The following is a 25,150-nucleotide window of genomic DNA, read 5'->3' as shown; positions in this document are numbered from 1 at the left end:
AAAAATTATTGGGCTTGATAAGACCAACTTTTGAGGCTGTGGGTACATTCATAATTAGGTTGGGACACAGTTTTTGACACCATGGGGTATGACACATGCGCACTAAAATATTTAATAAAATTGAACTAAGCCAAAGGCTCTGTCTACTTCTATTAAGTCTTTATTTGTTAAAATGAAAGGTCATCATATGTGTATTAATTGTTTAAGGTGTTTTATTAGAATTTTAAGTTTTTATTATAGACAATAGACATTTATCAGGAAAATGTAGGATAGAGATGCAACAAATGTCCCTGGACGGACTCAAATTGGAATCCTTGCAGTTTGTGCTTGGGGTGATATACAGAAGACACCCAGTTCTATATAGCTGTTGAGCCTGAGCCCCCTTTACTTCTTTAAAAACTGTGTCTTAAACAACGGGAATTAATCATCCTGTAAAGCCTATCATCCTATCTTATTGTTTCCCAATTGTCTTCATTCTGGGACCAGAACCCAACAAATGTTAAGGAGGACTATAGGCTAATTGTCAATCCTGCCACCCAAAAAGAGAGAAAAGTTGTGTGATGTTACGATGGGTTACTATGGGTGGCAGTGGTTCAGTCAGTAGAGAGTTGGGTTAGGAACCGGAGGGTTGCTGCCGGTCCCCATACAGACCAAAGCATGGTGGTGGACTGGTAGCTGGAGGGGTGCCAGTTCACCTCCTGGGCACTGCCATGGTGCTTTTGAGCAAGGCACCAAACCCCCAACTTTTCCTTGGGGAGCCCCCTCAAACTGAAATTTCTCCATTAGTGCATGTATAGGTACTGAGCATGTGTGTGTAAATCAGGTATGTGTATTGTGTAGCCTATAAATATACAGTAACAACAGAGTGAAAACACTGTAATTTCCCTTGCGGGATTTATAAAGTATAAATCATTATTGTTTTGTTAAGTAACATAACAAGTAAGGTAGCAATTTGGCCTAAAAAGCATTACTAATCTTAAAACGTATTTCTTGAAAAGCACACACACACACACACACACACTTGACCCCTGCCAAAACTAACTTTAAAGCCTACTCTAAATCAAATCCTAATGATCTGAATACAATGTCATATAAAATTAGTGTGTACAATGTGTGAATAGAGTGTGTAAGCAAGCAGCCTGATTTTCATTGTTAGCAATGCATTAGAAAACTCTTCACGTGTAGTGCATTGTGATTTGGCTCTGGTGTAGTGTTGGCCCTGCTGCTCTCGCCCAGTGCATTGTGGTCTGTGTGCTAAAGGAAGCTGCTGCACCGGAATCTGAAGAATTCGAGGTGTCCGCCAAGTCTACTGTTCATCGTCGGCTAGTCGTTTTATACTGCTATCTGCACGATACTCTCTGTTGACAGGCTGCAAGGTAACCCTCCTCCTTTCTCTAATTCATCACTAAATTGTCTCAGTGCTGTGTTAATGGCGGTATTGTAGTGAAACCGCCGACGCTAACATTAGCTTTTTAAGTTAACATCCTGCAGGAGAAGCTAACGTTAGTTACTAGTTAACGCTATGCTAAGCGTGTCTTGTAGCACTTTAACGTTGCTGAACAGCTAACTTAGTTAGGGCTGTTAACTAAGTACAATGTTGTGTTTTGTGCTCGTTTACAAGAACAAAGATAACATTAAATGTTTTTTTTTATGGCTGAGCTAGGCATTAGCTAGCACGTTATGATAGATGGCATTGTTCGTTTTAGTTAGCTAGCGTAACATATTTTTTATGATAAATCTAGTGGGCAAAGCTTTTTTTAATTAGCTTAAACTACCTTGGACACATACTATAATATGTGATTATGATAGTGATGATGAACAGTCTTGAATGCAGTGGGTGTGTTTTTAACCGTTTCACTCTGTTGTCTGTTCTACTGACTTGATTGGAGTTGAACATAAGTAAGCCAATTTACCTGAACAAGAAGATGTAGAATGTAGACTGGCTCAGCCAGTTATTTAGAATAATACATTTGAAGTGGCAATTCACTGTAATGCAAATCGTTTTACAACGTATCAAACAAATAGACTAATATATTCCGACCATAATTGTCATTGCTTGATTTGTTGCTTGCTTTTTCTAAAGCTGATGCCCTTAGCCTACAAGGTTGTGGGGTTAGAATCGACCATGAAAATACAAAAATCGTCTATACTGTTGCTGTTATGGAGCTTTTGATTGTATACACAGCCTTTTGTGAAACATGAGAAGATTATGTTACAATAAAATATTGTTTGTTGGGTTTGTTTCTGACAGTTTCAGAGATCATTTAGAATGTTTGAATACACAAGACTTACAGACTTACAACAACCAGCAGACAGGTAGTAAACTGATTTGGGATTAATAACATAAGCATGGCTTGATCTTGTGTCCTCAAATCATAGCGTTGTGGGAGGCAGCTGTAATGCAGCTATCTTAGCAGGAAGAGCAGTTTTTTGGTGGTGAGACTACTCTCAGAAACATTTTGAGCACAAACCAGATTTCCTGTCTCTCACACACTCTGACAGTCAGGCCTGTAAGTATGCGCCTGTATGCATTACCTCCATTTCAGTAAAAGTCCATATAGGTCAGATGAATTGCATTAAAATGGCAGGATGTTTCAGTTGTTTTTGTACATTTCTTAGAATGTAATACAGTCTCTCTTTTCCTCAGGTTTAACAAGGAGAAAAAATGTCTCAAGCTGACAAAATGAAGGTGAGTCTCGGGGAGGGGCTTCTTCGGTGGTTTCTACTCTAGCATTAATATGCAGCTGTCATGTTTTTGCTGTTGTGATAGCCAAACCATGTTTAACTTAAAGCTGATGTAGGGTTTTGATAAACATTAGTTTTAGCTGAAGTAATAATTATGTGCAAAGGTATGTTCTTTCATTAAAGTTGAAAGTTGTAATGTCGCCAAAACATGTTTTTGTCTATTTTTGGTTTGAAAAAAATGATGACTCCCACATTGTACTTATTATTATTATTTTTTTCTACAGCAGGGCCAGTTCAGCAACCCTGAGACCCCGGGGTACGTTGGATTTGCCAACCTACCTAATCAGGTTCATCGCAAGTCTGTAAAAAAAGGATTTGAGTTTACATTGATGGTGGTAGGTGAGTAAACCCGCACTGTTTGTCCCTTTGTTGTTATAATGCGATGCTGATTTGATTTAGTTTCAAAAATGATTGTGTATGATAACAAGGTTCATGGTAGTTTTTAACGGCTCATGTGAATTTGTTTCTGTAAAACATTTCTGATGGAATCTTGGCCATTAGCCTGCACGACATACAGTTGTCCCAGTAATATTCCTTTCTGCATGAACTCTTTCCCCTCTAGTTTATTGTGTGTGTTTGCTGAGAGTCTTCAGTAATGCATAGGTGTATTTTAGTGTGCATGGAGGCTTTTGGCCTGTAGAAAAAGGCAGATGTCACATCACAGTGGCTGCTCAGTTGGCGTCAGCGTAAACTCTTGATGTGAACACTGAGTGTGTGAACCTCTCTGCTTGTTTGTGAGGGGGGGAGGGTAACAGCTCCCCCGAACGCTGCTCATCCTTTTGCTTTAAAATAAACCAGAGAGGAATGTAGCTAGTGGTCCTCGAGGGAATGATTCACACAGTGGACAAGGCTGGCTGGTCCTTCTACTGCAAGAATACTCACTGAGTGTTTATTTAACCTCCTGTGTGTGTGTGTGTGTGTGTGTATTGTTTTCCTGCATTTTTAGATGGCCACAGCTCTTCCCCCATAGATAGAAACAATTTACTTCCCGTGAAAAAAATCATAATTTCTTCTCCATATGCATCTGTTTTTATTTTTACCCTAAAACACTGGTGCTTTTTCCTCAAAGATCCTCTTCCCCATGTAATGTCAATTTGGGTTTTTGATACAAGACAAATTGTCAGTTTATGGTGCAGTAAAGACTTGTGTAAATGTTTTGTCATCGCTCTGGTGGGACCTACAGTAGGAGCATTCCTTGGTAAAGCACACAAGCTTTATGTTGTTTTTGTCTCAGCATCTGTAACTCTGTGACCGTGAGACATTTCTCTTACATATAGTTTATTAAATTGTGTTCACTGCTGTTGCTTAGGCTTCATCACACAAACCGTGAATGTTTAATTTGTCTGTCTTGTGTTTACAGTAGTCCCACACCTCTTGTTGGTATATGGAGCCAGTTTCAGAGGCAGACAATCAAGATTTAATTTGATTATCATCAATCAATTTTGTTTATTTTTTTGCTTTTTCTACCAATGGCCTCAAAACAAGCCTTATATAGTTTAGTCAAACAATGTCAGTCAAACAATATCAGAAAAGACATAATCAGTCTCAAAGTCTTGAGGATACAGTTTCTTCAATGCAGTTCTCATGGAGAGATGGATTTGAGCTAGAAGAGGATATCTAGGTTCTTAGTTCTTGCTGCTACTACTAGAAGCAATGACACAGTTCTGCTGAAGTAAGATTTAGTATAATTTCCGTGTAGTGTTCGGCCTAATGGGCGTCCCAGGCAGATGTCTTGTTTCCTGCAGACCAGTGAGGATCTTCATCGTTCATCTCTGTATTACAAGCGGTTTGCACTTTGCACCAACAAGAACCTGACTGCTCTAGTCCTTTTTTAGTTATCATGTAATATTTATTCACTTTCATTTCCCTCGGTTGTCTAAAGGCGAATCTGGACTTGGAAAATCCACCCTGATCAACAGCCTGTTCCTCACCGACCTTTACCCTGAGAGAATCATCCCTGGAGCAGCAGGTAAAGCATACATGCACTTTGTAAAAAAACAATGTATCAAAATCATGTAACCAGGGACTAAGTTTGTACTTCCGTGTTGATAAGAGTTCTTGCACTTTTTATTCTAACAGAAAAGATAGAAAGGACGGTTCAGATCGAGGCGTCGACGGTAGAAATTGAGGAGCGAGGAGTGAAGCTCCGCCTCACGGTGGTAGACACACCAGGATACGGAGATGCCATCAACAGCCAAGACTGGTAGGACATCTTTTTGCTTTATGCTGATGAGGAAATGGAGGTATTTTTAAGCTTAAATTACCCCGTGTCCGTCCTGAGGCTGTGATCTTGAACAGTAATGAGACTCTAACCTTGGACAGTTAAAACTAAAGGTGTGCCTAAATACTTTAAGTCATGCGAATGACTTGATCTTGGCTTTTGATTTGGTATTAGTGAATGTCCTACCAGCATGGCTAAGCCCTTATATTGTAAATGTATCTTTGATGTGTTGTGCATTTTTCTAATCCAGTTTCAGCACCATTATCAGCTACATCGATGACCAGTTTGAGCGCTACCTCCATGACGAGAGCGGTCTAAATCGTAGACACATTGTTGACAACAGAGTTCACTGCTGTTTCTATTTCATTTCCCCCCTCGGCCATGGGTGAGTCCTGCAATACTTCAGTTGCTTTTTGACTGCAGAAACCTTTTAGGATGGGCGGGGGAGACCATTTCTCTTTTTGGTAACATTAAAAGTAGAGTTAGGCTTTGCTGTCAACTTCCCAACTGTTGCACAGACATTCCTTTCCATTCATTCATCTTTGTAATGCCGTCTAATTTCTTAATTCAAATACTTGAATTTTTTTTGTCTCTCTTTGACCCCACGTCTCTGTTTCCTGTCCTACCAGCCTAAAACCCCTGGATGTTCAGTTTATGAAGGCCATTCACAATAAGGTCAACGTGGTTCCTGTCATCGCCAAGGCAGACACGCTCACCCTCCGAGAGAGGGAGAGGCTCAAGCGCAGGGTGAGAACAACACAGAACGGCCCATTGTTCAGGATCTTTTCCAGTTCCTGACATAACCAGTAGCTATCATGTGCTCAGGGCCACTGAATTAGCCACCCGATTTAGAAAATGCTGTTTGTACCTGAAGTACTATATTGTAGTCTCGCTTTGCCTGACCCTCCTCCAAAGCGCTGAAGGAGGGTTTGGGTTGGGAGAAAAACAGGCTGTGGTTTCCCTTCATTTCTTTAAACCATTCACAATCTGTCAAGGGCGGTGCTAAGTTCTGCACAGAGCCGCTGCAAAACAGTCGCACGAGAGAAATCTCTGATTGGACAGATAGTCTAGCTAGCTGTCTGGATTTACCCTGCAGAGATCTGAGGAGCAGTTAACCATAGTCCTCATGAATCCACCATCATTTAATATCCAAACATTAAGAAAGTGGAAGGAAACGGAAAATACATGCATCCGGCAGAATTTCCTGCAGCACCGGAGCCATCCCCAAAGTGGAATGTCGAGGAGATAGACTGCCTATATTGAAACAGGGCTTTAGTTCAATTCAATTCAATTTTATTTATAGTATCAATTCATGACAAGAGTTATCTCAAGACACTATACAGATAGACCACACTCCAAAATTTACAAGGACCCAACAGTTCTAGTAGTCTCCTCCAGAGCAAGCAACAGTGCGATTAGATTTAGATTAATGAAGTACAACCAGTGAGACAGGAAGCGTTAAAAGGAATTTGCATTCACAGAAATGTCTCTCTTTAGTCATATAAAGTCCTGACTAAAGAGGACATAATAGGTAGTCACGTACAGCAAGGATTCCCATCTTTTTTCAGCCGAGGACCCTTTACAAGATAGAGAACACATTAGAGAGATATTACGCATGTATTCAACATATTTGCAGATTCTAATAGTTATAGTAATATAACTATAGTAATAGTTATAGATGTGTTAGATTATAATGTAATCTATGAACTATTATTGATTTGAAATTTAAATAATCCTTGAACTATAAAGCCGTATACAAACGAACAACAAAAGAGAGAGACAATAAAGTCACGATAATTTAAATGAATGAATCTTAAAAACGTTTTACGTACCTCCTGGCAGAGGGCCACGGACCCCACTTTGAGAATCACTGATTTCCAGTGTGCACATGACCGGTAATACAATGTGATAATAACCTGTTTTGTCCCTGTCTGCTTGGTAAGGTTCTGGATGAGATCGATGAACATGGCATCAAAATTTACCACCTTCCTGACGCCGAGTCGGATGAGGATGAGGACTTCAAAGAGCAGACCAAGATCCTCAAGGTAAACTCTCCACACCCGGCAAAACCTTTCATCCCTATATGAGTTCAATCATGCCAAATATGAGTAGCCGTTCAATTTATACCAAAGGAAGTTGAATTTGCCATGGATAAAAATAGTCAGCTTTATATCCTCTAATGGGGGGGGGGGGGACTTTGGGCTTTTTCATTTTGCAAACGTGCACAAAAAGATAGATAACACAATAAAGAAAAGAGAAGAAGCCAAAAAGCATAATATGATCACTTTAGGTGGCATTATTGTTTGTCTTCATGGTTGAACCGTGACTACAGACACATTGACTACTGCTGTTTTCCAGGCTAGCATCCCATTCGCAGTGGTGGGATCCAACCAGCAGATTGAAGCAAAGGGCAAGAAGGTGAGGGGCCGCCTGTACCCCTGGGGAGTGGTAGAAGTGGAGAATCCAGAACACAACGACTTCCTCAAGTTGCGGATCATGCTGATGTGAGTTCTAGAGGAGGCTTAAACCCCCTGCTTTCCTTTTTCTTTTAATTTTCAGGGATAAGCATAGGGTGATAGCGAGATTACCTGACCTGCCAAACTGTCTGTACGCTGTCTGTTCTCCTACAAATGCTGTGGAAAGTAACCACAGCTATGTAGCTAGCTTGGAAAAGTTGTTAGTTTGGCAGGATGCCCTCAAACACAAAGAGAGCAAGACTACCCATGCCAATAGCTTTTTGTTAAGGTGTAGCCAATTACAAAAGGGATTTAGCCAAGGCAGGGAAGGTGGAAAAAAAGAGGTTAGATATAAACACTAGCTGTATAATGTTTGGCTAAAATAAAGACATTTCTTACGGTGCACTCCCTTTGCCCACGAGAGGTGTACTGAAGCTATGATCTGTAGTTTTCAAAATGTCTGTGCAAGAGCATTTATTGGTTGGTGACTTTTCCACAACCCTGACAGAACCCACATGCAGGATCTACAGGAGGTGACCCAGGACCTTCACTACGAGAACTTCCGCTCGGAGCGCCTCAAACGGGGTGGCAGGTTGTCCTCCCATGGTTACGTTCTGCCTCTGTCTCCTGCGTACGTACTTGTCTGTCAGCTTGCTTTTCTGCACCTCCCCCACCAAGAACAGCAAAACCTTTGATTAGACGTATATATAATAATACAGCTGTATTAAAAAACAACCACAACACAGAAATGCCATATCGAGGCACATGCACACAACAGATGTCAGAGTAAAAAAACCAACCAGAACGTCCAGAGCTGTGGATATGGAAGATGAGTTACTTGATTAATCTCTGTAAAATGGACCACATACTTCCAGTTATTCTTCTGTATTCATCCAGTGTGTTGTCAAACCAGGATCATTCTGTAGTACTGTAGCTCTAACTCATATGTTTGCATGTTTACTACATTAGGTCGTGGGAGCAAAGCAGAAGTGAACTTAATGCTGTGGGCCGTAGTGGGCTGTGGTTCCACATGTTTAGTTTGAGTATCTGTAGGGGCTGTAAACAGTTACAGTGTGTGTCATTTAATATAGCGTGGACATAATCATTTAACCCTCAATAGACCAAAAAGATTCTTTTAGACTTTCTTCTAAAGCCAATACAGGACAAGGCAGTGGGTTTACTGTCTTCCCATTTCCTCGCCATCTGTCCAATGATGGCTGTCTGGTCTTGATTTGTCCAATCCCATGAGTGGATTGTTGGAGGTACCGTTTTTATTTTCTCCATTTGGGGGAGGTAACGCTGCTTCCCTGACTTTAGCTCTCGCTGCCTCTCTTGGGTCTTCCTGCTTTCATCTCTTTGTAGTTATTCGTTGTAGCTGCCCGCTTCTCTCTTCTGCAAAGAAAAACACTAACCCACTGATCCCTTCTTCACCTTCCCAATGTGGCTTTTGTCGTGTTTGCCTAATGCTACTTAAATTGGTTCACCGTGCACTTTTAGGAATGCACGCACACTGACTCAGTCATTTTTTTAAATCATCATTTTACATTTTATAACCTGACTTGATGAGGATTTTGTTAATTGGCATACATTCTGCAGGAATATTGGAGGTTGATTCTGTAGCATCACAGTAACCTAAAAGAGTAACTATAGTTGTATTGATGCAGAAAGGGGCCGGAGCCGGAGGAAATGGACAAGGATATGATCCTGCTGGAGAAGGAGGCTGAGGTGAGATATCACACGACACCAGTTTGGGCTTGAATATATTTTTTTCTGGGATCATCCTCCCTGTTGGCCAGGTTTCTTATAGGAATGGTTTCTTATTGAATTCATTTTTGGAAATGCGTATTTGCTTTCTTGCCAAGAGTCAGATGAGAAGATCAATACCACTGTCATTTGTTCACTAAATATGAGGCTTAAGGCAGCGGACTCTTGGCTTAGCGGGAAGACTTGAATCACGCGGAACTATTTTATGGAGCTTTAAAGGTGCTGGTAGGCAGATATTTTTTAAAAAACTTTGGACAAGGCCAGACTAGCTGTTTGCGGCTGTTTCCAGCCTGTGTGCTAAGCTAACCACCTGTTGGATTTGGTTTCATATTTAGCGTAAACACATCAGAGCGTTACCAATCTTTAATAATCAATCAATACAAACTATTCCTTTAAAATTGATTCTCTCTCTCCTACAAGTAACCATTTAAAAACGGTGGACAAGTTTTTAAACTCATCGCACATGTGTTACATTAGTAAATGTCTCCGGTTCACAGTTGGTTTTAGTGGCTGATGTGGGACCAGACGTTTATAGTGTATTATTGTGATATTTGGCAGACAGATATTTATGATAACAAATATAACTTGGCTACGTGATAAGGGAAAGAAGCGGTTTATAGGATTCACTTAAAATGCAGCTGTCTTAGTGAATGTGCCTTGTTCTTTTGTGCAAATGTTGTTTCCCTGTCATACATGGTGATGTTCTGTGTTGCACAGTTGAGACGAATGCAGGAGATGATTGCCAAGATGCAGGCCCAGATGCAGAAGCAGGGGGACGGAGAGGGAGACGGCCCCCATGTGGGAAAAGTCTAAGGTAGGGGAAAGCCCCATGGATTCATTCAGCACCCACTCTAATGCACACACACTTCATACACTACGCTGTGTTTCCTGAGCCACAGGGCACCTACATTCCTGCATTTGTAACCTAAAGTACCTAAATGACATTTCATTACATGTAGAGGTCTTCTGTGAGGCCAGGCTGTATTTTAGTAACTTGTTTTCTTTTTTTACTGTAGGTATATGAGCCGCTGCTCGAGGTTGACTAGAGAGAGACGGGTGATAGCAGAGAACGTGCAAAGGCTGTCTGGTTATTGACTCGTTCTGCTTGCCACTATTTTTATTCCAATCCTACATGGGATCTGGAGTCTATTTTTTTTTTTATAGATACAGTAAAGTATATTCCAACAGTGTTATGTTTATATATTTTCACACGGTTCTATTTTTTTTCTTCTTTTTTTTTCGTTTTATTAAACTTTTGCCAGTTACTCAAATGAAGTCACGTTACCCACCTTTAAAAATGGTGGCATTTATATCTTTGATACACACTTTTACTTTTCTTTGTTCTCTTACTTTTTTGCAATTTAGAAAACCAAAGTACTGCTGCTTGTATTCAGTGCTTTTAGTTCTAAAACATTTCTCGAAGCACATGCTAACATTTGCTCTGTCAAAGAGCTTCATTGGGAGAGTCGGCTGAACTAGTAGCTGGAGTAGCTTTTTCTGCCATTGTTAGGCCATTATCTCGATATTCTTTTTGTCAAGAGAAAACATGAATTCAGTTTTCCTCTAAATAAGAAAGGATCACACAAGCTCCCCATTAAATAGGCTCCAGCCTGCTCAGTATTAATCATATGTCCCACCTCAGTCTGCATGCAACTCTGGACCCCGTCTGGTCAAATCTTCAGGTGAATCTTCCCTCTAGTGCTGTGTTGGGATCAGCATCTCCCTTTCCTGTCGAGGTCTTATCCATTGGTGTAGTTCTCAGATCAGTGTCTGTAAGTACAGTGGCACTTAAGTGTTGTTGAGCTCCTTTTGAGCTTGAAATGAATAAACTGTGACCCGGGACCTCTTACAGTCTTCCTGTAGACCAGACAAATGAAGGACATGCAAAAACCGCGGAGTGATGCCTCCGTTTGGTGCTTTCAGTCAACTAGAAGTAATGACGCCATGTTTCCTCTACACTGCAAATTGAAATGATGTGCCAGGGAGCCTTAGATGTTGTGTTTTTATTGATGCAGTGAGATTTAAGAGGCATCAACTTTTTTTTCTTGTCCCAACTGCTGAGTACTTTGTGGTTTCTATGACCACAGAGATTAAAAGTGACCCGCTGAGGTCAGTGTAGCCAACGTTTTCCTCACCAGCCAAGGTGCGAGCGAGGTCTGGACATTCCTCTTTGTGCTGTTTTTACCCAATATTAAAGTAACAAATTTTGTTGTTGATGCATATATTGTAATAAGTTTTATTAAACTTTATTAATCTCTTCTGTGATTTGAGCCTTTATACTTTATACTCATCAGCTGATGCATTCTGCTCTCTGTGGATGTTTCATTTCAGAGATGAATTGCCTCTGACAGACAAAACAACTATGAACCTGCCCTGACTAACAGGGCGTGTCTGTAATTACAGAACGGAGAAGTTAATTATAGCCCAAGCTTACAAAAGTTTTAAAGAAAATGTTAAAACATGATAGTTTAGCCATTACCAGGGAATAATTACATTCTACATGTGTACATATTAACATGAGTTATTTATGAATGTTCAACTACTGACTAGTACATTTTGCAGTATGTGCGCAGCCAGACTGAGCGGTAACTTACTGTAATATGTCTGTATGTGAGCATCCAACCAAGCAAGACACTATGGGACATTTTCCATACACTTTATTATTAGAGTTTTTCTAACAGGTATACACAATGCTCTAAATGGCATGGCTTTTGTTTTAAATACTCTCCGCTCTTAAAGAAAAACTGTAAAAATATTTAATTATAACTAATTAAAAGACCTCTTGGGGGACAAGACTGAGAAGGGTGCAACAATACGAGGGGGCTTCTGTGGTCCTTATCTGAGGCGTTGGGTGGGTCTGGGAGACAGAAAAGGGAGCAGGGTTAAGTTACATCCAGCCGGGGTTTCACCGCGAAGACGGAGTGGTGTTACCATTTAAAGAAAACCTGGAAAAATGACATGAAATCGATTATTCAAGTAAATACATGACTGCTGCATAATGAACGTCCCAGCAGACAGTCGTGATACTGGTTGGTATATCACCTGCACACTCTCTCCATCATGTGTGTGACAAGGCGGTCGGAGATGCCCGGACAGGACTCCTCGGCCAAGTTGAAGGCGTTTTCCAGCTCCTCAATGGCTCCTACACCCCCGCCGCTCGCCCGTCGCTTCTCCTTCAACTGGTGGAGAAAAATCAAAACGAAAGAATTTTATTCTGTTGTGCAATTGGGAGCCAAAGAAAGTCACTAATCGTAATTCCAGCTGTAATTTTTTACAGTACATTCTAACAAACACATTAGTCAAGTTGGGTTTACCAGACATGCTTTCCTGCTTTATTCTCTTCTATTCTTACCAATATATAATACTTTAAAACAACTTCAGAGTATAAAGTACATGTGTAATACCCGCATTATATTCTTATGGAAGATTAGATTAGATTACTAAGAAATAAAAACTAAATTAGTGACGAGGCCCGCCAGTCAGACATGAACTGACAGGAGAAACCCTAAAATATGGCAAATATGATGAAATCAGTCCAGATCATTTCACTTCTGAAGCCCAGACTTCCATCGTTATCAATCCAATTAATGAACCAGCAGGAAATCTTCCGCAAATTTCCTAAAAGTGCTTCTGGTTATTTAGTGCAGTTATTATGAGCAACCCCAGACCAGTACTATGTGCACATACTATCACTAAGAAGGACTTACAGTACACAGGTGTTGAAAATTAAGGTTTTTAACTTTGTCCAGAGCTCAACCTTCAAGACATAACTGTTCCAAATTCAAGATGTGTTTCGCAAACCCCCCCGCCCCTTTTTTCTTTTTAATAGACGGGATCAACTACTTTAGATTAAAGGCCTGCACTTGCTGTGCTGTGCTCAAAGTTATATAATCCCAGCCTACCTCTCTGAAGATGGGTGTTACCAAAGCAGACAAGCATTGGGACTTGGGTTGCCTTTTCACCAAATCTCCTGACTGGGAAGAGGGAAAGGAATGTTAGGGGGCAAAATAATAATAATAATAATAATAATAATAATAATATGAATAAAGAAATAGATTGGACCGTGTCTGTGGGTTGTGTATGCCTTACCTCTGAATCTGTGTGTGTGTAGCCCTTCTGTAACTTGTTCATAGAGTTGGGTCTGACCGTGGGGAAGGTCCACATGGGACACGTATCCACATCACCATCAGCATCCCTAAAGGAAGGACAGGGAGAGAAAGTATAGTTTTAACAATGTTCAGAGAAAATGTTTCTATGGAAGACAATTTAAAAACGGTGTGTGTTTGTGTGTGTGTGTACATGTGTAACTGTTTGTTATTCGCTAAAAGAGGTATAGGCATGCAAGGCATGCCCATTCATTCTCATATATATATATATATATATATATATATATATATATATATATATATATATATATATATATATATATATATATATATATATATATATATATATATATATATATATATATATATATATATATATATATATATATCACAAGTGTTATCTTTTCCTGGTTAAAGGCTGCATTACAGTAAACTGATGTCATTTTCTGAACATTATTATTATTATTTTTTTTTTACTTTCACTTACTGTCTGTTCTAGAGGTTTTATTATTTGCCTTTACCCACATAGTCATTGGATCACCATTACTGATGATTATTTGTCTAAAATCTCATGGTGTAAATATTATGTGAAAGCACCAATAGTCAACACAACAATATTGACATTGATGCATTTGGTCGAAAATATTGTGATATTTGATTTTCTCCATATCGCCCAGCCCTACACTCAGTCCGGATATTTGAGTCAGAGCTTAAATGGCTGACAGGAATGTTTAAAAAAAAAAATGCACATAAAGACGCATAAAGGTTAACTAGTGATACTGGAAATGTAAATCCTTAAGTGTATGAATGTGTGTTCTTGAGACTCACATATCTGAGTCGTCAGAGCTGGATTCCTCCCCGTGGCCCTCTGACTTCCAGCGGCGGTAGCGGTCGATCAGCTCTGTCAGATAGGCTGTCTTCTTAGTGTAGCGTGTGATGAACTTGTGCTTTAGGAGCTCTTTGGCTGTTGGCCTCTGTGCACACGTCAGAAAGAAAGAAGCAGGAAAAAAGAAAGCTTGGATCAGTTGTCGAGCCACACCATGCTGAAAAGAAGCTTCAGTGCTGAGTCCACCATTACAATACTTGGATTTAACATATTTTCGGTGCATAACTAGAATGTGATTTGGATTGGGTTTGAATATTTAAGAAAGAACAGCAAGAAATTGTACTTTCTTTTAAGGACGGGGTATGCTAATCCAATCACAATAACATTTGGTAAAATACATGATCAAAGTCTAACAGCAGTACCAATCTGGAATTCTTTTCCAACTTTCTGGTCTAAGAATAGAATAGAATACACTCTATTGTCACCGAGGGGAAATTTCTTTTGGTCATAGTGCTACAATCGGTTACTTCACATGGACCACATGGAACAGAAAAACATTCTAAAATCAATCAACATAAAGTATAATCAGATTACAAGCCAAGTCTGATCCCATTTTAATTCTGCTACAAATAAAGATGGATGCAGGTGTATTACTTACAAAACGAGGGTCTTTATTCAGACAAGCCTCCACAAACTCTTTGAAGGGCTTGCTGTAAGGTCCCTCGAGTGTGGGTGGAGTGTTTTTGGGGATGAGGAAAAGGACCCTCATGGGGTGTAGGTCGGAGTTGGGAGGTTCCCCTTTAGCCAACTCAATGGCAGTGATTCCCAGGGACCAAATATCAGCCTGTGGGGGAAGAGTGAAATGTGTATTAGGTGTGTTAACGTCATATAAAGACACTGAAAACTGTTTAAGGAATTCAAATATAGTTCCTGAACTAAAATTATGTGGATCAATTAATTATCCCCATGCTGAAAATGTCATGTAGTGTCTAGCTATCAGAGCCTCCACCAATAACAAAACATTATCTCTTCATGGGCTCGATGTTCCACCAAACTGAAACATCTTTTCAACCAAAAGTGAGATGAAGAAAGAAAAACAAGCAAACAAACCTAAAGACAGCGTTCACTCAAAGCAGTAACACAGGGTGTCTCTTGTCCGGTCCATAGACTCTGGCCTCACCTTGAAGTCGTAAGCAGACTGTTTTATAACCTCTGGAGCCATCCAGAAAGGGGTACCGACGAATGTGTTCCTCTTAATCTGGGTATCTGTCAGCTGTCCCGCCACCCCGAAATCTGCCAGCTTCACATCGCCCTGCTCCGACAAGAGCACATTGGCAGCTAGGAGAAAGAGACAGAAGAAGAAAGACAGTTAAAATACAAGAAAAAGTGAGACGAGTAATGCAAAAAAAAAAAAAAAAAAGCATCAATAAACATGTCATCTGGCATGAAAGATGGAGTCTCGTTTGTAGATAATCATGAGGAATGAGGTGTATGAGCACATTATTTACAACAATCAAGCGTCATATTTTAAATACAAGAACCATCATTATTCCCTGAAGTTTTGTCAAAACCCAAACATTTGGTGTGTTGTACACTACAGGCGGATGGACACAGAGACAAAAGGACACTTTGCAGATTCTTTCCCAGTTTCATTTTGGTGAACAAAAGCAGCTTCAGACATCAGAAGATCAATAACAGCGAATGGAAACCGAACCAATGCAGATTATCAACCAAGTCTTCTTATTATTCATCCTGCTGTCAATATGTTTGTAATTCTCTAGTAATATCCCAAAATGTAAGAAGCACAACATCAGCTGCAAAGAGGAGAAAATGAGCTCCACACACAGACATAAATTTAACACCTCAGTATGTTGGTGTTGGGTGTTAATACATTAATGCAGCTTGTTAGCATATTTCAGTGTGTGGACTTATTCTGTCCAGCATCTGGTTAAGGCTGGATATACGTACATGTTGTGCTACCTGGTTTATCCGGTCAATAAACCATACTGCGGCAAATTAGCATAATGAGTAGGATATCTGGCTTCGTACAGGGACAACACTGTGAAATGATCTGAATTTATATTTACAAGATGCTGAATAAAAAAGAGAAACTTGTATCACCTTTGATGTCTCTGTGGATCTTCCTTTCAGAGTGCAGATACTCCAGCCCCTTCAGTATTTCCCTCAGTATAGTAGCAATGTAAGTCTCCTCAAGAGGCCCTGGACGGAGCTACCAAGGGGAATAAGTAAATCAGAAATAGGTAGAAGTTGGGAGAGAGAGTCAAGCACAGGTCAAGATTTTCTTCTCTAATGTAAAAAGTGCCTCTTGTATAAAACTCTGGAAGCTCTATTAAAAATATAAATCTTCTCACCAGATCCAGAGCAGATCCTCCTCCTAAATACTCCATGATAATCCACAGCTTGGTCCCCTGTGAGGAAAACATACTTGATAAAAAGGCGTTTAAAAGATTCAAAAGAACAAAAAAAAAAACAGCTTTGCACTGTGTGCCTGTGTCTCTAAGCATCTGCATGTCGATAACATGTAAATGTAAAAAATTGTTATTTGTGTTATGGTCTCACCTTTAAGTACGATCCATAATACTTGGTGACGAAAGGGCTATCACACTGGCTCAGCACTGTGATCTCCTGTTGAATGTCTTCGATCTCGTCCTCGGCCTCCTCCAGATCTATGATCTTAATCGCCACCACCTCCTTTGTGCGGTTGTTGATGCCTTTGTAGACCTCGCCGAAGGAACCCTTCCCGATCCGCTCCTGCTTGGTGAAGTACTCCTCGGGGTCCAACCGGGTATTCTGATCCAGTGACAAGAAATAAAGCATTGAATCGTTGAGCGTTCCTCACAATGACTACGGAGGCTTATTTGTTTTTATAGGAGCGTGTGCACCTTGCCAAGCATTTAAACGGCACATAACCAAACGACTTGTTTCCCATGTGAATGCTGTTTTATAAAGGTTAACTAGAAGTGACAGGAGGCATTACAGCTATCTGTTAGGCTTATATAATAATGTTTTCATGCACTGCTTACATATACAGTGTGTATATTTATATATATATATATATATATATATATATATAAAAAGAAGATGATCAATGATTAACCTTTCTTATCTGTGTCAATATCTACTCAGTCCCAGCTCATATAATTACCTGGATTTGAGATCAAACCTTTTCAGTGGATTCAGCAGGAAATGAGTGATGATTTGAATGACTAGGCGAGGACGCACTTAAAGAAATCTTTACATTTAAAACATTTTTTATTATATATATATACTAAAATGTTGCATGTGACAACTGCAAGTCTGAAATAATGGAGACTTTGACAATATTGATGTACACTGTCATGGAATTCAGAATTTCGAATCAAATTGTTTTTGTCAGTTTGTTGGTTGCTTTGGCATTGTTTCACCTGATGCTGACAATGGCATGGACATGAAAAATAAGTGACTTCATATTTGAGTGTATAGGTTTTATCAGCTTGCACTGATGACTTGGACCCCCACCCACCTATTCATGGCAACAGTCATGGGGGGGGGTCTTGGACAAGAAGAAGGGAGGTGACAGTGGGTGAAAAGATGATTTCTGTACCTGGTTTTGCATGTCTCGAAGGTGTGCCATCCCCTCTGCCGGTTGGACGGGACAGGGACAGCCACAGCTCTCTCTTTCCGAGCGTATCAAAAAAGATCCTTTCGGGCTTTTCCTCCCCTCTTAGCTGTCTAGGAAGCTAGCTAGGTGGCTAGCCAGCTAGATAAACACCCAATCTGCTGGCTTTAACGGGGCTGTCACTCCGCGCTCTGTTTTCGGCCTCCAAGTCCAACGAAGGACTGAAGAGCCCGGCGAGCCAACAAGCTATTGACCGAGAGACTTCATCTATATCGGCAGTAATAAACAAGGACATTAAATGCTCATTCCGTCTATTAATATTTAATTCATTTCAAAGAACGCTTAGCCTGTTGTTCATTTGAAGCTTGAGGAGGACAAAATAATGGCCCAGCCGGAGGACGCATGCGCATTGGGTTTGAAGAAAGTGGAATTGTGGGGGTTGTATTTTTTTAGCTCGGTTTAGCTCAAATAGGGAAAACCTATTTAATGTAGATGCTGCCACAGACATAAAAAACAAAATGTAGTTTATAAAAATACACATACATTTAATCTCATTTCATAGTGTCATGTGTCATGTATGTGTCAAAGTCTAGCACATTGTTAAGCAATATGAGTTTAGTATGTCTTCCTTGTAAACATTGATTTAAGCACATGCACAGTGGATGATGCAAATTACTGGTCCATATAGGCTACATTGGCTGTATATTAGCGCCTATGATGCACATTAACTGTTTTGGATGTGTATATTTTTATTGAAAACATTTGCACTTGCCCATTAACTGCCTGCTGCTGTGGATTTTTACCTCCAAATCTAAAAAAGGGGGAACATCTTGCATTATCAACAAAAAAAAAAGAATAATGGTTAGAAAATATATAGCACATTGAACTACTTAGAGTCATTGTAATCACCTAGCTAAAATGCTAAAGGTCAAACTTCAGCAACTGTTCAGATGCAGATGTCCTCTTATGGAAGTGAACCGTGTGATGCACATTGTTTTAACTGTGAAAGACTAACTCCAAATACAAGTGACAGGGGTCATATCTGCTCCTCAGAAAACATATTATTCCTATCTTCCAATAAATGTTTTACATGGTATTTTTTTATTTTTGTCATTTATTTTTATTTATTTTTATCTTTGCACTCTCTCAAACACTGATATTTATAAAATGCATTTACAGTACATTAATTGATGTTAATCGAGTAAAGAACTGTGTTAACTTTTTTTTGTTAGCTAGTCTTTCAAACATATTGGCAAGCAAATCTAAAGAGCTTTGTATAATTTTGTATTAATTAGGCCAATTACATAAACGACGTATGTGAACCAAATAATTTGAGTGTCACAATTGTGTGCGGTTTTTTTCTGACCCGGGTGCCTCCTGCCTCTGCAGCTCGGTATTACCATTACGCTGTAGCTCGTACACTCCGCCCCAGCGGACACAGACGAAGGATATATCTAGTGACTACATACACACACACCAGTTTGAAGCGGTGTGTCGTTCTTTTCGTCGTCCGTTCCGGTTGATGCTGTTAACGAACAGCATTTTGACAAATGACATTCTAAAACCCCTGTGCTAAGACCCTAACGGTAAGTAGTCATAAAGCTAAAGGCAAGTTAAACTATATGTATATATATGTATTACAGTTTAGCCTGCCTGTTATTGCTGACAGTCAGCGGTTGTAACACACTGCTTAGCTAACGTGTTGTGATAAAAGAAATATCATTAGCTAACGCTAATGCTAAACATACTCGTATCATTAGCAGCTAGATGCATGCTAGACATGGCGTCTTGTGTGGATTTTCATTCAGTGACATTGAAGCCATTTGTCAACGTCAATGTTATGTCAATGTTATGTAATTAAATATAACACGACGTGAAATGTTGTTTCTACGATATTATTTATACGGTTTGGCGGATACACCCCCCTATCCTCCGCCCTGTCGTCGGGGTTATTGGTTCCTCTACGGGACATGCTCTTTTACACGGGCTAGAGAGGATGGCCAGTACTTTTGGCCACACTGTCAGTTAGCAATGACTACATTCACCCTATTTGTAATTTAAAAAAAGGTATAATCATACTGCTTTTTACTTTAATTTAGAAAGTCAGGATGACAGGCAGGCAGACCACTTACAATCACATTATGGAGATGACAAACAGCCAGGGCACACAGATATGAGCTTGGATGTCAGGACAATCATTACTGAAGTTTAGCTTAATTGTTTACAGCCTAAGTCTAACTTGCACTCTAGTTTTACCATTTAAATAGTTAATAGTATTTTAAGTGGTTTTCCATTTTCTCCCATTTTATGTGTCTACAGGCTGGATGAGTGGGCCATTCGCTTCCCCCTCTGCACAGGTGGCTGAGATGAACCGCATCCATTATGAGTTGGAGTACACAGAGGACATCAGCCAGCGCATGCGGATCCCAGAGACCCTCAAGGTGGCCTCAGGGAACCAGACGGCACTTCAGCAGCCCCTGGCCATTCACACAACTCTGATGCAGGTGCCAGAGAGGATCATCATAGCAGGTGAGGAAAGACAGTAAAAGGGTGCATGGCAGATAATACCCAACACATGCGCACAACTTTGCATTGGAAGCTGAAATGGAGGTGCACTCAGGACAACACGCTGGCCTGATCTCAGTTCTCGGAAATTGCATCCCTGGTTCCTACACTTGCTTTTTTGTCCTCACGTCTTAGTCCGTCCCACAGGAGCATAGGAGAGACGCAAGGAGAAAGAAAATGACAAAATGTTTTTTTTAGAGGGATGAGACGACCTTTCCTCTCAAGTGTCATGTGAATTCGCCAGCTGTATGGGTAGAGATAGCAATATTCAGCTCCATGTTTTTTTTCAGGGAGGCTGCTTTGGTGTGTCCTTGCTTATAGCTCCCTAGAGATCTATGCTCCATCCTCACTCCTGGATTCTCAGGGCAGGAGTAAGAGCTTTGAGACTACCTTCATGAGGGAAGGCCAGAAAAACACACGGTTCTAGCAAGGAGCTATCAAATAAGAGAACTAAGATTCATCCAAAGTTTAAAATGTTCATGGTCCTTGTGATCTCCTACCACCATTAAACTGTCCCTCTCCTCCTCACTTCCTCCACAGGTGATGATGGGGACACTCCATTTTCTCATACCCGAGACTTGGACCTGATTCAGTCGGTGCCTCCCATGGACCTCTTGAACATGAAGGCCCCACCGCATAGCCTCACTCTTACAGAGCAGCCACTAGACTCCCTTGAAACCGAACAAACTGCCACGTCCCAGAGCAATCCCAGCCATGTGGTAAGAGTCCAATCAAAGGTTTCAATCTTTCATTTCCTTTTGTATTTTTTAATACAGAAAAGGGAACTTTCTTAATCTACTGAACTTGACACTGACCCAAATAGTGGTGCAATATTACACTATTTTAGAAAGGTAGCAGTCTGGAATTAAACACACAAACATGGCGCGTAGACTTTTGCAGTGTCACTCACCTTTTGAGTTTGTTGATGAACATTTTTCAGATGCAGTAACATTTTGTCATTTCATGTTTAAGTCATTCTTGCTATAATTAAATAAATCAAAGCAAAAAATAACTCATTCGATTTTAACTTTTTTTCTTTTTGTGTGAGCCTTACACAGTTTTAAATCTTTGTATCATTTAAAGGCCCAATTTCATACTCGATCTCGAAGGGAACGCAGTGCGAGTGAGAACACATTTGGCCGCCACGGCAGTCCGATTGTCAGAGGTGAGATGAGGTAAGCACACAATTGCTGCATTCTGAACTTGTTATTCTTAATTCACATTTGGTTTGTTTAAAAAAAAATCTTATTTCTTTACTGTTTCTCCCCACTTATCTCTCTGCCAGTGTAACCCCTTCCCCTTCTGCCCCCCCAGTCCGGTTGTGTCCCCCCCTCTGTTCTCCTGAGGATGTGAACATGAACTTGTTTACAGCTGCGGGGTTCCTGTCTTATGTCCAGTCAACAACACGCCGGGCATACCAGCAGGTTATCGAGGTGCTGGATGACAACCATCGCAGGTGATTTTTCTATTCTTTATCCCTGGATTTCTCAGAAGTCACTCTATTCACAGCATTTCTCAGAACAAACAGCTGGTCCTGCTGGTGAATTCCTAAGAAAATTCATGAAATTAGCACAATTTATAGAAAAGAAATAAACTATTGTCACACCATTGTAACTAGAGCTGCAACGATTAATCGATTTATGGATTGGTTGTTAACTTTTAAGCTAATCGCCAACTATTTTGACAATTGATTTATTCGGTCAAGACAAAAGTAAAAATATGTATGTAATATCTAATATCTGTAAATAATATCTTTTGATTTTAGCTTGTTAAATGTGAATGATTTCTAGTTTCTTCTGTGAAAGTATTCTAAATATCTTTGACAAAACGAGACATTTGAGGACGTCACCTTGGGCAAACAACTAATCGATTAATCGAAAATAATCAACAGATTAATCGACTTTGAAAACAATTGTTAGTTGCAGCCCTAGTTGTAACCTATAGGAAAGCTCCTCAGGTGAAGAGCTGTAATGGAGCAGTATGTTATGGAGTTTCTGGAGCAAGACAGCAAAACAGAACAAAAGGTTCCTGTTGAATTGCACGAGGTCGTAAAGTGATGCACATGAAAATTGTGCTGGGATGTCACTGTGTTGATTGTTCTGAATTGAGATTTATTGATCTCCACAGGACACACCTGGACCTGGCTCTGGATATAAACCCTGATGATTCGGGCTTAGTGGATGCCTCCTCACTACGGCGACAGGTAATATGGTTCACACGCCTCACTGATGAGTGATTTTATATGTTTCTCCATTGCTCTGGTGTGTATATTGTGCCTGTTGTATTTTCATCATTACAATTTACAACTGACAGGGTACAATGAAGGTATACTGACCCAACAAGCTTATGTTTCCCATATCAGGCTGCTTACAAAGGAAGCTGGCATTTTCAGATACTGATGTAAACAAACAAAAACAAATGCATTACAAGTACAAGTAGTAATCACATCATAGACTATAAGAAAGTACTTAAAGTAACCCGTTTTCACATATGAACTCTGGACTAAAGCCTGCTTATTTATAGTTTGAGGGGTACTGAAAATTTTTTATAAAAATATAATGTTATCCTATCCAGAAGCGTATATCTATTTAAATGACCATCACACACCAACATTTCAGGAAATAATCTAATGAAATACGATTTTTAAACCCTCACTCTCCATTGTGCTGTACCATTTCTCTGGTACATTCAGACTGTGTTCTTTGCAGTGTTGCCAACTTAGCGACTTTGTCGCTAGATTTAGCGGACATTTACCGGAGTTTCCCTTGTCCGTCCATGTAGTACACCATAGCAGATTGTCCGCATCAGATACATTCTCACTTACTGGAAATACTCTGTTTAATTTAGATGTGGGGTGACGCTGGGTGGAGCGTTCAGCACACAGGACATGACGGCTCACACTGCGTCCCAGAGACGTTCATAATTGGGTCATAAACAACCAAATCTCTTGCCGTTCCTTTCATTTGTCTGACCATTTTGGCATCGGCGCATACTGTCTCGGTGTCTTTCCAGTTAGACGTTTTCTTTGCCATCTTCATGTAAATCACCCTTGATTGTCTGTTTTCTTCCGAATTTGCGTGTGCGGCATGAAACTTCATTATCACGCCTACTTGTTTGCTGTGAATTTTCACACTTTTGGCTTATTGGCATTACACAGATGTTGTTCTAGGGAGCTGGCAGGGTAAAGACCTTTTAGATGTCCGATCCAACTAATTCGGACATTTGGTTTTGCACACACAAGTCCGATGGGTGAAGTCTAGTTAATTTTAGCTCTACAGTGCATTTGTGAAAGGGGCTGTAGAGTATTTTTCAACTCTTGCTGCTTTAGTTATGCGGTTTAAAGTAAAAACATTTTTGGATGTGTCCCTATTTCAAAACACATAATCTCACGAAAAAATCTAAATGAATAACTCTCCCAGGTTCTTTATGTCTTTTATTGATTTGGATATGGTCAATTAAGTTCTGCTTTTGACGTTGTGTTGCATGACATGAGATCTTATCCAGGCACAGCACAAGTAGTGTTACCTTTCCTTTTTAAAGTGTAGAAAAACATGTTTTTGTGGTCACTCAGATTGTGAAGTTGAACCGGCGTCTGCAACTGCTGGAGGAAGAAAACAAAGAACGCTCCAAGCGTGAGGTGATCCTGTATTCTGCTACAGTGGCATTCTGGCTTATTAACACCTGGATCTGGTTCCGTCGCTAAGATTGGACATGAATGAGTCTCTCAAAACACTGGAAGCCGAAGCAATTCCTTGTTAAAGTTGCATCCATTTAAATACAATATCAGTGTTTACTACATCTAAAGGCAACCACAAGAAACTACAACAACCTTGGTGAATGTCCTTCACCACAATCCTTAGTGTTTCTATCGTAAATTCTAAATTGTGATTTCACTGCCAAATTTTAAACTTAGTGCTGTCAAGTTAAGACCTAAGGGCCTGCGTCCATATAGGATGTTTCTTTGGCAGAAAAGTGCCCCCACAAATGCCCTTTTCTGTCTTTGAACTTTTCAGAAAAAGCACTAGTGTTGTCAGAGTGTCAACTAGAAGCCGTAATAAAAAAAGGAAAAGGGCGTAGCGCTCTGCCAAAAGATGCTGGGTGCAGCGCTGCTTCTCTAGCTGGTAGCATGCAGTCACATATGCTCTCTTTTCATAGGGCAAAAGACGCTAAGTGGACACAGGCCCTTAGGTCTTGGAGGTAAAGCTAAAGTTAGCATATCTTACATTCAAAGATTCATCTGTGTATTTAAAACGTTCATAAACCGGCAAATGACAAAGCACAATAACACTAAAGCTGGATGTTTGCGAACATGTTAGCACCCGCTTTGTTGCAATGAGCTGATGTAGCATCAACAACAAACACTAGTTACCTTATTTGGCTTAAAGTAGCTATAAAATGGGTTTCTATGAAAAATATAATTTCAACTCAAACAGTGTTGATGTTTGAGTCTAAAGCTTTCTCCACCTCTTAAATACTGCACTGATGTTCACTTCTGTGGCAGATAATGTAGAATATGTGGACCAGTGTAAAGTAGCAAAGGAGTGCACGGTATAGTTAGACTGGCCAAGCCTCTCTCATATATTATGGTCCTTTTGTGCAATTATTACGGATTTTACCGTTTTTAAAGCTTGATAAATCCTTTGCAAAGCAACAAGACATGTTACAGTGATACTTACCATCATGTATCTTTGTGAAAGTTAACATTTAACAGAAATAGTTTTTGTAGCTTCAGGAGAATAATGATTAGAGGGGAATCAGTGATTTACTTAAGCAACAAATGTTTTGGGAACCAAGCCAAGTTTGACATCACGGTTCATCAGTTTTATAAAAATCTACCTTTCTTAAAGT

At 40.1% G+C, this 25,150-nt stretch overlaps 3 protein-coding genes across 6 annotated transcripts; 2 read left to right on the top strand and 1 right to left on the bottom strand.

Moving 5' to 3' along the window:
* Positions 1-1,148: 1,148 nt before the first annotated feature.
* On the top strand, positions 1,149-10,556 carry sept2 (septin 2). 3 transcript variants are annotated; one of them, XM_034887168.1, is made up of 13 exons: positions 1,149-1,376; positions 2,648-2,689; positions 2,970-3,084; positions 4,628-4,714; positions 4,825-4,948; positions 5,217-5,351; positions 5,596-5,713; positions 6,910-7,011; positions 7,325-7,470; positions 7,931-8,014; positions 9,087-9,147; positions 9,904-10,000; positions 10,203-10,556. In XM_034887168.1, exons 2-12 carry the CDS (start codon positions 2,666-2,668, stop codon positions 9,997-9,999), a joined length of 1,092 nt encoding a protein of 363 aa, XP_034743059.1. In that variant the 5' UTR covers positions 1,149-1,376; positions 2,648-2,665; the 3' UTR covers position 10,000; positions 10,203-10,556. The 3 variants fall into 3 exon arrangements, with proteins under 3 accessions (XP_034743059.1, XP_034743056.1, XP_034743057.1); XM_034887165.1 differs by having other exon boundaries at positions 7,931-8,053; XM_034887166.1 differs by lacking the exon at positions 1,149-1,376 and adding an exon at positions 2,493-2,561 and having other exon boundaries at positions 7,931-8,053.
* A 1,339-nt stretch (positions 10,557-11,895) lies between these two features.
* On the bottom strand, positions 11,896-18,151 carry stk25b (serine/threonine kinase 25b). 2 transcript variants are annotated; one of them, XM_034887163.1, is made up of 11 exons: positions 17,723-18,151; positions 16,699-16,929; positions 16,491-16,547; positions 16,240-16,348; positions 15,299-15,456; positions 14,777-14,962; positions 14,121-14,266; positions 13,276-13,381; positions 13,089-13,160; positions 12,229-12,365; positions 11,896-12,131 (listed from the first exon to the last, which is right to left on the bottom strand). In XM_034887163.1, exons 1-11 carry the CDS (start codon positions 17,750-17,752, stop codon positions 12,092-12,094), a joined length of 1,272 nt encoding a protein of 423 aa, XP_034743054.1. In that variant the 5' UTR covers positions 17,753-18,151; the 3' UTR covers positions 11,896-12,091. The 2 variants fall into 2 exon arrangements, with proteins under 2 accessions (XP_034743054.1, XP_034743055.1); XM_034887164.1 differs by having other exon boundaries at positions 11,896-12,043.
* A 943-nt stretch (positions 18,152-19,094) lies between these two features.
* Positions 19,095-25,126, top strand: LOC117953820 (mitochondrial fission factor homolog A-like). Its single transcript, XM_034887179.1, has 7 exons — positions 19,095-19,323; positions 20,057-20,266; positions 20,843-21,021; positions 21,386-21,477; positions 21,588-21,758; positions 22,430-22,505; positions 23,874-25,126. The coding sequence occupies exons 2-7, from the start codon at positions 20,062-20,064 to the stop codon at positions 24,003-24,005; spliced, it is 855 nt and encodes a 284-aa protein (XP_034743070.1). The 5' UTR covers positions 19,095-19,323; positions 20,057-20,061; the 3' UTR covers positions 24,006-25,126.
* Positions 25,127-25,150: the final 24 nt, after the last annotated feature.

The sequence above is a fragment of the Etheostoma cragini genome, chromosome 12 (genome assembly GCF_013103735.1).
Source record: "Etheostoma cragini isolate CJK2018 chromosome 12, CSU_Ecrag_1.0, whole genome shotgun sequence".
NCBI classification, from domain to species: domain Eukaryota; kingdom Metazoa; phylum Chordata; class Actinopteri; order Perciformes; family Percidae; genus Etheostoma; species Etheostoma cragini.
This window is presented reverse-complemented; position numbering and strand designations above follow the sequence as displayed.